The 12,284-nt window shown below is 37.9% G+C and overlaps 1 protein-coding gene across 2 annotated transcripts in view; it reads right to left on the minus strand.

Moving 5' to 3' along the window:
- Positions 1-12,284, minus strand: part of LOC109402335 (protein Shroom) — an 835,627-nt gene that overhangs the window by 24,327 nt on the left and 799,016 nt on the right. Inside the window, exons 9-10 of one of the 2 annotated variants that reach the window (XM_062849388.1) lie at positions 3,834-3,894; positions 3,630-3,759 (exon numbers count right to left, since the gene is read on the minus strand). In XM_062849388.1, coding sequence (XP_062705372.1) covers positions 3,630-3,759; positions 3,834-3,894 — 191 coding nt within the window. Of the gene's footprint in view, positions 1-3,629; positions 3,760-3,833; positions 3,955-12,284 lie in introns of both variants that reach the window. The other variant, XM_029864194.2, reaches the window with a different exon arrangement.

Here is a 12,284-nt window from a genome sequence, read left to right on the forward strand (position 1 = left end):
AACAGGAAGACTAATTTCGGCACCCCGATGGGAATAACTACTATCGCTAATTTCAATTTTCAAGCTCTTTCGAGATAAAATTTACGGAAGGCCGTTTTTCAAATTTGGTCGGTCATATATGTATATTCAAAACAACACGTAGCAAAAAAACGCGTGACAGTTTCGAAAACGCAGCCGCTCGCGCGCACAGTCTGCAACGATCAGCTTCTTTTCTCTGAGCAACATTCAGGGCTTGAGAATTTCTCGAGAAATTATATCTGGGGATTCCTTCTGGAACTTTCATCTAGAGATTTCACCCTGGATGTCTTCTGTTGATTCTTTCAGATTCCCGTAAAGATCTGGGAATTTCTCTAGGAAATCCCTTAGAACCTTCTTTAGGGATTGCTACAGGAGTTTAATCTGAGATCCATGAATATGATCTAAGGATTTCTCCAGGACCTCCAGAAATATTCTCATAAGGAACCTCTGTAGCTCCTGTAGAATTTTCATAAGAAACTTCAGAAGAATTCCCATAAATAGCACCTGGAAGATATTTTATAAGCAACAACAGGAGAGCTCTTCTTCTGAAGGATTTGCAGAAGGACTTCTTGAAGGATTTCCATAAGAGGCTCCTGGAGTATTCCTAAAAGGAACACTTGGAGCGTTTCCAGAAATACATTCGGAAGAACTTCCAAGGAGGATTCCTGGAAGAAACGCAGTTAACAACTACAAAGATAATCATAGAAGAAAGCCAAAAAAAGCATTTGTAAGAATTTAAGATAAAAGCTCCTGCAGGAATTTCAGAAGAAACTTTTGGGTTCATTCTTGGTCGAGTCTTAGAAGGAACTCCTGATACATTTCTAGAAAGAATATCAGAAGGAATCTTGAAGAATCTCGAAACGAGTAAGTAAGTCATCTTCCTCTCGTACAACTTGTATGATCGTGTGGTTATGGTGCTCGGTAAGACACTTTTTTGCAGAGGATCTAGGTTCGAATCTCGTTGGTGGCAAATTTATGTTATTTGGCTTCTGCTAATTATCGCGGTAACTGGGATAAAGTTGGATAGTAAAAATGAAAAGAGCGATTTCCAATTTTCGGCTATCTTTGATCGTGGACAGCAGAAACGGCCGATAAGCATTTCTCACATGAAAAGTAATAACAGATATGATTGGTTGCTAAAAAAACGCTGTTTTTTCGTCTCATATTGCTAATAATTTCATTCTCTGGTTACAACCCATATTATGTTCATTAGAATTCCGATTCCTGGTGTACATTCTAGGATTTATCAAGAAATTCTGTCAGAGCATTCTTACAGGTATCCAGAAGTAAATTTTCAAAACTTGCTCCCAGATTTTTGGGCAAGTTTAATCAGAAATTCTTCCAGGGGTTCCATAAAAAAATCAAAAAAATCTGTCGGCTAAGACATACAACAAAAAGTTATTCAAGGATTCTATTAGGATACCCGTTAGATACTTTGCACGGCTTCCACATGGAACTACTTCAGGAGTTTTTCCATGCATTTTGAAATATTTCTGGTAAACTGCATTTATGTTCACCTCACTTTTCTCCAAGACTATTGTCTAGAGTTCGTACAAAAAAATTTCCAGAGATTACATTTAAAAAAAATCTAGTATTCTAGCAGATCATTTTTGAGTAATTGCATCAAAACTCTTCTTGACGATTTCTCGTAAAATTTTAAAGTGTTTTAAAGTTTTAAAGGGTTTTTTACCCCTTCATTAATTTTGTGGATTGGATAGTGTAATCAGTTGATTGCATTCCAAAATTTGTAGCAAATTCCATAAAAAAGGTCATTGTAATGCTTCGGCAGATTACTGATAAGATGTGTGATAAACTATTTCCAGTACTGTCATGGTAAAATCAGAGCTAGTTAGTCAAGGTTCTCCGATTTCAGCGACCCTCCACTGTCATATTCCCATGGAATTCCTGGAGGAATCGCTTGAGCAATTCCTGAAGAAAGTACTGTAACAACTTTTGAAAGATTCTATGGAACAACTTTTGAAGAAATCCCTGCTGAAATTTCTAAAGTAATTTTAGGAATATTTTAGAAATCTCTAGAGATATTTCCGAAAGTTTCGCTGAGGAAATTTCAGAATTACTTAACAAAATATCTGGAGAAAATTGAAAATAAATTCCTGAAAGAATTTCTGAAAAAAACATAAATATTTTAGGAATTCATTGATGTATTTTTTTGAAGACATTCCAGGAGGAATACCGGAAGAAACACCTGGAAACCCCTGGTGGAATACCTAACAAAACCTTTGGATATATTTGTGGAAAAAAAACCTGTTGAAATCCCGAAAAAAATCTAACATTTTTTTTAATGCATTTCTAGAGGTATCCATAGGGAAATTCATAGGGGAACGCTTGGAAGAAATCCTGGAGAAACTTCTAAAAATACAGAAGATGTATATAGAAAAATTTCTGAAGGAATCCTTGGAGCAATTACTTGAAGAAAAATGTCTTGACGGAATATGTAAAGGAATGCGAAAGGAATACCCTCATAATCTTTTGTAGAATTCCTAAGTAATTCTTGGAGAAATTTTCAAAGGACTTCTGATTCTCAATGTATCCGTGAATCATTTTCTAAAAAAAAATCCATTGAGTATTTTTAAGAAAGTACATGAAGGTTTTCTAGATGAATGCTGTGAAAAATAAGTTCTTGGAAATATGTCTGGAGGGCATTTTAAATTCTAGAAGATATTGTGAAAGAATATCTGACAAAATGTCTTAAGGATTTCCCGGATGTTTTTTTTTTCAATTTCTGAACAAATGTCTATAGAAATTTCTGAAGGGATCTCTGAACGAATTTGTGAAAGAATCCATGAAGGAATTCCTGCTTTAATTCATAGATAATTTTTTGAAAAAAAAATGGAGAAATTTCAAAACTAAATCATGATTTTGGGAAGTTTTCTTCGGAGACCATCGTAATAAAGCTGAAAATTCTGGGATCACTTACGTTTATTTAGCACCGCAGAATTGCAACAAATGGCAGCCGAGCAGATAGCGGTACAAACCTACACTACTCGTACAGAAACATCGTTCGGCAAATATAGCACAACCAGTAATCACGCTCTATCAAGTGCTTGTTACGAATCTCCAAATTTCCGAAGGAACCCCTTGAGGTATGTATTTCAGAAGGGATCCCTGGACGAATTTCTGAAGCAATTCGTAAATAAATAAAAAAAAAGTAAAGGAATGTCAGGGTAAACCCTCGGAAACATTTTCAAAGGATTTCCTGAATGAATTTCTGAACTTTTCGAATTTTATGGGACATTTATGCAAATATCGTTATTGTTTATGTTCAATACTAAAAATATTAGCTTTTGAATCAACCATACATATTTTTGGATTTCGATCGTAGCAAACTAATATATGCCAAAAACTTCGAGCCTTTTATGGAAAACTCAGTTTTTTTTTTGCAGTTTTAATATGTTTTTGTACATTTTGGTATACAATTCAATTAAAACATAAATAAAAAAAATCTTCGATTTTATGGACGATTCGGAAATTGAAATGTCCACTAAACCGAGGTATTCCTATTATAACAATATCCATCAATGGATACTTTTCATAGAACAAGAGCTATGAAGTTGTTGAAATATTGAAAAAAAGTTTGATCAAAAACTCACCTTCTTCTTGGTCAGATCACAGCAATCGCCATTGATTAGCGTCATCTCGCGGCTGTAGCGGGTCATCAGCTTGGCCTTCGGTTCCGACACTTGAAAGTAGGTCGAACTGGTGGTCAGAATATCCAGCGGACTAAAAACGGGAGGAAATATACAATCGTTAGTTAAATGTCACCTAGTGAAAAACAAGATATAGGGTCGTCTCACCTTTTCTGTGGACTGACTTCCGGCGTCGCCGTCGAGGCATCCTTCTTCATCGGTCGGGGCGCTATTTGAATGTTGAACAGGTCAGAAACATAATCGGAGGACGATTTGAACGTTTTGGGAGCTGTTTGTGGTGGGTGGAGCGATTGGGGGAAATGAAAGGGGAATATTAGCGATATCTTATAAAACAAAAAAAAAACTCAAAATAAAATAACAGCACAAACATAAGGCATCGAAGCAAGCGAACAAAACAAAACTGGAGCACGTGTCGGAAAAATTATTCGGAAAGAAAGTGGCGCGGATAGACCTAAATATTGGCGATGGATGGCGGCGGTGGCGCTGTCGGCGCACCACCGGAACTGATATTATTTCCCGAAAAGCGACTAGTAATTATCTCGTCTTTGGTTGATGGGGCATGAAGGTTGCCGTTGGTATTGTTGTGGAGTGATGAATGATCAATCGCCGATTTATCGATGCGAGCGATCGCAGTGCGAGTGCGACTTTCACGATCGCATGTTGGTGGAACTCTGAGAAGCAGCAGTAGGCTTTGACGCGCGCGTAAATTGACTAAGGTCGTCCCATAAGATTCTCCACGATCAAGTAGTGGTTACTTCCACCGCACACTATGCTTTGGTGCTCGGAGATTATAGCGTGAGAGAAGCGGGAATAGTGCGGAAGAGGGGGATAATTAAAATTGAGTGAAAATTAATTCGTTTTTATTAAAAGTAGAGCAAATTGAATTAAGTAGAGATGCTTTTTACCGTCGTCCGTCGGGTTGGGAGGAATGCACGATGTTTCCTCTGATTTACGACTGCTGACTGCGGATCGCCAAAATTGGAGGCACACAGCCGGCGATAGCCATTATGAGGGGCTGGTATCTGATTTTTTGGCGATCGGAGATTTGACGGACTAAATGCGAATTTGAACTTTGTTGGTATGTGTACCTCTACCTACTGGAGAAGAGTATGCACAAAGAAGGAAGGAGTGAAAGGTGTTGTTGGTTTGCCTAAACTGGGGAGATCCGAGCATAAGGAGAAATTCGGAAATAATCACATAGCGATGGGATAATCTGATCACTTCAATGTTTTGTAATCGGATGGAGCTTTTTTGTGACCATCGAATTTGCAATATATGGTGAATTGTGTAAGATCATACACAGCTGTTTATAACGAGGTTGGTAGTTGTGAATAAACCATCGAATTGGATTTCAATTAAGTATGAGATAAGAAACCAAAACCCTAGTCAACACTTAATTGAATGAGACCTGCTCTTCTGAATATAAATTCCCTATATTTTCTGATTATTGAGAAGATTGCTAATAATCCAAGCAAGATTACCGTGGCTGAATTAATGCAAATTACTCTGAATTATAGACTTGTGATCTGGTACTATTGCACTTATGGATCAGTTTCAATCAATTTAGTTATGAGTGGCTTAAGCGTGTCTATGACCTCCATCGTTTTCAACACAATTCTCCATCGGTTTGTAAAACAACAGGTTGCCTGCAGTATGGAGCTTGCTTACAATTTTGCGTGCAAGAAATTCTTTTATGTAAAACCGAATGATACAAAATGGATATTTAATATTTACGTCAAGTGTTTCAATGTTCAGTGTTTAAGGTGTCATGATGCGTCACTTAGCTTTCAAACGAATACTTGACTTTTTGCTTTTCAATGATTATTTGCCTCGCGTTTTTGAAGTGATAAAAAACTGTCAATTCTGTACCAACGCAGCAGAAAAAAGTATCATCACAATCGCTGCGAGTGAGCAAATAGGATGTGTGTGATAGTGCAGCGGTTTTCGGATCGTGCACCGCGGTGCACTTGGTGCACCGTGAAGCTTGCTAAGTGCACCGCGTGTCTTGCAAATATGTTGCCTTCCCAATAATGATTAGTGTGTGTTTTGTAATCAAACTACTCAAAATATATCTTTTAGTTACGCAAAATATAGGAGGCTTGATTTACCCATCATAAAACCAAAATAAAATGGTTTGGATTCTATCGTAGTACTAAGTATCCCACAAAAGCTTTTTTTAACTAGAAATTGTTGCTTGTTCACTGGATTTTCAATTAAAGATACTATTTTTTTACAGAATTTAGAAAACTTCAAATAAATTCAAAACAAAGCGATCTTACGGTGGAACTGCAGAAAAGTTTCTGATAAGTCCATAGAAAAAATCACAGTTTCAGAGATCTTTGAATATTTCAATAGGTCGCGTCGGAAATCAATCAAGGTTGAAGTAAGGAACTTATCTTCAAAAACGCGAGATGAGATTTCTGTATCAATTCTCAAGGAATTTACCAAGATAATCACAGAGATCATGCTCATTATTTTCACACGAAATTTTATCACATATTCTTATAGGTTTGGCATAAATACTGAGAGAGATCTTCAAAAAATCTTACCAGTTCTTATAAATATCTCCACGAATTATGAATAATAATCTTAGGAGCTATGTAACAAATCTGTTATGCACAGAAGCAGAACTTTACCAGGAGTCCTCCAAAAAATGTTAATTTTTTGGAAAGAATTTCACCAGCGATCTGCTGAGGATTACACGAAGAATTTTCAAAGACCTGTGGCTGAATTCCAGCGCGCAATTTTATCGAAGAAAATAAATTTTCTTCCATTGATCACCAGCAAGAAAATTTTCTTTTCTTCGGAGAAAAAGTGTGCCGGAGTTCGCCTACTGGACTGGAAAAAAAAACACCAGCAGAAAAGTAAGTTCGACAAGTAATAAAGAAATACAATCAAGTCATAGTCATGATCGACGAAAGAAAATCTTTTCAACGACATGTCTAGTGTATGTACCAGGAAGTGGCATCGAAAAATACACAAGATTTTTGTAACAAACAAATAAAATCCTTTAGAAATTTTGAAAGAGTGCACCGCGCGACGATTTATTTCTAAAAAGTGCACCGCGAAGCAAAAGTTCTGAAAACCCCTGTGATAGTGGATTCATACTAATATATGTACCAGTTGGTAACGACGCACGGCACATCTTGTGATCGCAGTAGGCATGGCAAATCATAGCCACCCGCGTCGTCGTCACTCTTCGCGTAACGTCAAAGTGCAAAGCGCGTGTGCATTCCCACAGCTCCCGCTTGCTCGCAGTTAAGCTAAAGCGCACATTTGGCGATCCTGCCGGATTAATTACGTAAGAACCTATTGAAAGTGAATGTGGGTAAGCGGGGGCGTTTAGGGATGGAGTGATTGTGTGATTGTGTTTTTTTTGGTCGAAGTGATTATATCAAAAGGAAACAAATATGTGAGTGTGCTGTTGGATTTTTTTGTGAGGTAGGACAAACTGACGGGCCTGGATACTCCAGGTCTAGGTATGGTAAGTTCCTTGTGTATCAATCGATACCATCGTATTTTCCTTATGTGAAGTGCTTGCATCTCCTGACGATGCTTGAGAACGAGCTTCAAGTTGTAAATGCATGTATTTTGTTGGTTTTCCGAAAGATGCCTGGCGGCTGTTCGAGTGAAAATAAGTGCTTTGTTTTATCTTGCTCCGCAACCGCAAGCGTCGCGGCTGCTGCTTACTTTTTTCCTGAGGGAACACAAAAAAAGTGCTCACTACTTCCGACATGGTTCAAAATGCGTCGCCTGTTAGTTTGTTGGTAAGACAATAGGTCAATTAAAGAAAATAGTAGTGATATGGAGACGGTATAGTTGTAAAAATGGTTTGAAACATAAATGTTCTGATGCGTTTCGCCCATCATCACGTTTTAGAAGTTTTGCAATTGTGATCGATTCAAAACAACAACGAAGACATGGCACACTAGATATTTATTTTCAAAACAGTGGCAAAGGCTAGCGAAGTTTGAAGAATATATATTATTGACCGTCCAGTTTCAAACTGTTCACGACCGTTCGAAACAGTCGCCGTTTCAAACGGTCGGTGAAACAGACGGTGACGGATTTGACAGCAGAAATGAGCGAGAAAGATTTCGCGCGCAAACGCGTTTTCAAAAACATTCAATTGGTGGAACAAGGACAGCTAACCGGTCGCCCTGATCAGCTGTTTCCGGCAGCTAAGCCGCCAGTTTTTTGGCGCGGAAGTCGGGGGGTGTTCAGATACAATGTTTATCATTCAACAAATTTATGAAAATATTTTTTCCGTAATAAATGTTTTAAATGTTCTAAAGTGAGGTTTAATAAATGCAGGTTATATTATTTCCAGGATAATTGCTAATGTGTGTTATTCTGAAGACCTATACGTTTGAAATAATGATGTGCTTGAAGAAATTTGCCGATTAATTGGTTTATGTAGAATACATCGAGAATCCCCTCGATATTCGACGACTGTTCTGAACAGTTTCACAAACAGACGGGATAATCCAACTTTGAACTGTATACACAATACCTAATGATTTCTTCACAAAGTCACTCAGTTGATGTTTGATTCATCTGTACAGAAAAGTGAATATTCATATGTTGAAACTGACAAAAAAAAAGTTCGATGATGATGATGATGACGATGTGACGGATTCTATTTTAGGTCGATCTCGTATGGTAGTAGGGATCAATCAGATAACATTTCCGGAAACTAATGTTTTTGCCAGTGCAAGACTAAAGTTTCAAAGATGTAGAGAAGCTTTAAATATTGAATGTGAAGTTTGCATGTGCATGAATGATACAAGAGAAATATATCACGAGAAAAAGGTTAGAAACAATCACAACATACACCATAGAAAAGATCGTTTTAATTTCAGCCAGTTCAACGCAGTTGTTGTTCTGTATCAATAGTGTACTTAAGTGCTATTGACATAAGAAGGCAGAGTAACTATTTTATGTTGATTATAACTGCTTTAAATCTCCCAAAATTACCTATGTGAAATTATAACTGGTTCATATTCAAATGATTTCTTGGAAACGTGACAAACAAATATAGAAAATTCCATTTTGTCGAGACACTTATTTCGGGAACTTTAACATGCAATTTATTTATTATTTCGTTATATCCACAGCTTGTGTGTTATCTATTTTAAAATAAAGATATTGGATGAGCGAAAAGAATATAAACGTGAATTTGGTATTGATTGAATTACTTGAGTTTCGCATTGTCATATTTGATTTGCAAAGTGTGCATTCGTCATAGCGTTTCCTAGTATGTCTGCCTTATGGCGGCAGTAAAAGGAAAAAAAACAGTTCTTAACGTGACCAAATCACTGCACCTTAACGTAGTGCTGGTATTTATCTCTGGTGATAGTAAAAAAATAGTCCACAGTGTGCCCGGAAGACCGCACCCTAGAATTTGTCCTTTGACGACATGAAAAAAGTCAACAGCGTGTCCGGATGACCGCACCCTTGTAATTGTCTCATGGCGACAATAACAAAAGAATAGTCCACAGCGTGTCCGGATGACCGCACCCTAGTCCACAGCGTGTCCGGATGACCGCACCCTTGTAATTGTCTCATGGCGACAATAACAAAAGAATAGTCCACAGCGTGTCCGGATGACCGCACCCTAGTCCACAGCGTGTCCGGATGACCGCACCCTTGTAATTGTCTCATGGCGACAATAACAAAAGAATAGTCCACAGCGTGTCCAGATGACCGCACCCTAGTCCACAGCGTGTCCGGATGATCGCACCCTTGTAATTGTCTCATGGCGACAATAACAAAAGAATAGTCCACAGCGTGTCCGGATGACCGCACCCTTGTAATTGTCTCATGGCGACAATAACAAAAGAATAGTCCACAGCGTGTCCGGATGACCGCACCCTAGTCCACAGCGTGTCCGGATGACCGCACCCTTGTAATTGTCTCATGGCGACAATAACAAAAGGATAGTCCACAGCGTGTCCGGATGACCGCACCCTAGTCCACAGCGTGTCCGGATGACCGCACCCTTGTAATTGTCTCATGGCGACAATAATAAGAGAATAGTCCACAGCGTGTCCGGATGACCGCACCCTTGTAATTGTCTCATGGCGACAATAACAAAAGAATAGTCCACAGCGTGTCCGGATGACCGCACCCTAGTCCACAGCGTGTCCGGATGACCGCACCCTTGTAATTGTCTCTTGGCGACAATAAAAAAAAACGTCGACAGCGTGTCCGGATGACCGCACTCTTGAAATTGTTTCTTGGCGACAGTAAAAAAAAATAACTCACAGCGCGTCCGTATGACCACACCTTTGTTATTGCCTCTTGGCTGCAATTAAGAAAAAGTCCACAGCGTGTCCGAATGACCGCACCCTTGAAATTGTCTCTTGGAGACAAGAAAAAAAGTCTCTTGGCGACTGTAAAAATAAAGTTTAAGACGTCCAGATGTTCGCGCATTAGCACTAGTCTCCGGCCTCGATACATACATTAGGAAATATACAGAGGAATTGTGATGGATTTTTTTTTTGGTTTCGCGGCGTATAAGATACTATCGCGTGTTCTGTTCAACAGACTGAGACCTTTTGAGGGCTCCTTTGTCGGCGATTTCCAGGCTGTTTTTCATGAGCGTCGATCAACGACAAATCGAGTGTTTAACCTGCGTTTGATCTTAGATAAATCGTGACCGTATGACGGAAATCCACAGTGTGACCATATAGGGTGTCCCAGAAAGTATGGGCACAACTTTGACGTTCAGCCATTTAAGAATGGATGCATAAACAAACTTTATTTTCACACATATGCTGCCTTAATATGTCAACATCAAATGCCAATCATTAAAATTTGCATTTCACACTTCGTTTGAATGCGGTAGAACATTTCCTAAAAGACCTTTTAAAGCTTCTGCACAAATTGCTATATTTTTCAATAACGTCGCTTAATAAATTGTTTTCTACGCATGAAATTAAGCTCGATAAAAATTTCAAAAAATATATCCGTGTATTTCTACATGCGTATCTATTATACAACCCTAAGTTCGAATTGAAAACATATACTTTTTAACCTGAAAAATGAATTGAAACACCAAAATCGATATTTTTGAAAACCCGTTTTTCTAATAGTTGAAAGCAAGCTTCTGAATATGTATCACAACATGCCGAAAATTACATTTTAATTTCACTATAAGTTCAATAAATGCTCCAGCTTTATAAAATGTAGATTGAATTGTTTTTATTCTCGACAAAACATGTTTTAAAACTCGAATGTCTGTGGGCATGTCTAATCCAGAAATGGAAAAGGCGAATTTTTCAGTTTTCTCAAAATTATGATTTATCCGTACGCACAATCAAAACATATTTTTATAAAAAAAATCAATCAACCATCTGAGGAAACATGTTTTTGAATGTGTTATGTGAAAAGAATTCGAAAAAAATGTTTCGAATTTGGATATTTGGCAAAACCGTAAAAAAGTAGTTTGTGCAGAAGTTTTAAAAGATGTTTTTCCATTTTAATCATTCTGCATATAGAAACCATTTTTAATGTATAAACTCTTCACAGTTATCAATCAAAATGCTCTGAATAATAATACAAAAATATAAAAATGGTTGTTTGTTAATAAAATGATTGTATTTTCGCTATACAAAGTTGTGCCCATACTTTCTGGGACACCCTATAGATTAAAATTTTATGGGTGTGACCGGGTGACTGCACTCTGGTCTGTTGACTTGTCATTAAGACACACTTGCTGTATAAGATTGTATTGTGTCCTGCCCACAAATAAATCAAAATGTTCACAGCATTTCCGGATGACCGCACTCAAGTCCATTGGCGTGCTCAAATGACGGCATCCTATTCAATTGCGTGTCTGAAAGGCACTCTTTGTGAAAAAAAAATCCTTTGCAACGTGCACGGATTAAACAAAATGTCCATCGCGTTCTAGTCCGCTAGCGTGGCAGGAAAGCCACATCCTAGCTCTGTACGATTAATACATCGGATTTATAAAAATCGACAATTATTTGTATTTTTTTTTTCTGCCAAATGTGGGTAAAATGCATTTCAGCATAGTCAAATATCTTTAAGCATCATGTTTCAGTTTTCTTATAAATATAATAAATGTCAACAAAATGGTAAATAGCGATAGAGTGAGAGAGTTATCGAGTATTCATAATAGGCCCAGAATTTTAGAGCTTTATCGTATTCGGAAATATCAAAGGATCAATGTGCATTTATTCACGAATCCCGTTACCGATAGATACCTCACGATGCTAATAGGAACCAGACGATTTTGGTGGTGGCTGTGTCGTTCACTCGTTCTCCTATAGTATGCTATTGACGAGGGTAATATACACAAACAAAAAAAAAAATACGACAACCATTCGTTGCTGAGTGGCTTTCACTGCAAAACGTGAAGGAATGAGAATTTCAAGAATCTTCTTCGATGAAGATAACTTATTTGGTGAAAGGTATTTTTTTAGACTATTTTGTGTTGTGCGTATTGTATTGTCGCGCTTATCTTTTATTAGAGTCCTGCGGCGGTCGTACGCTCGCAAGGCATACCGTCGCATGACAGTCGCAAGGCAGAACAAAAGAAAAAGTGTTCCCGCCAAAAACAAAAGCACGTGG

This window comes from Aedes albopictus, chromosome 2 (assembly GCF_035046485.1).
Source record: "Aedes albopictus strain Foshan chromosome 2, AalbF5, whole genome shotgun sequence".
NCBI classification, from domain to species: domain Eukaryota; kingdom Metazoa; phylum Arthropoda; class Insecta; order Diptera; family Culicidae; genus Aedes; species Aedes albopictus.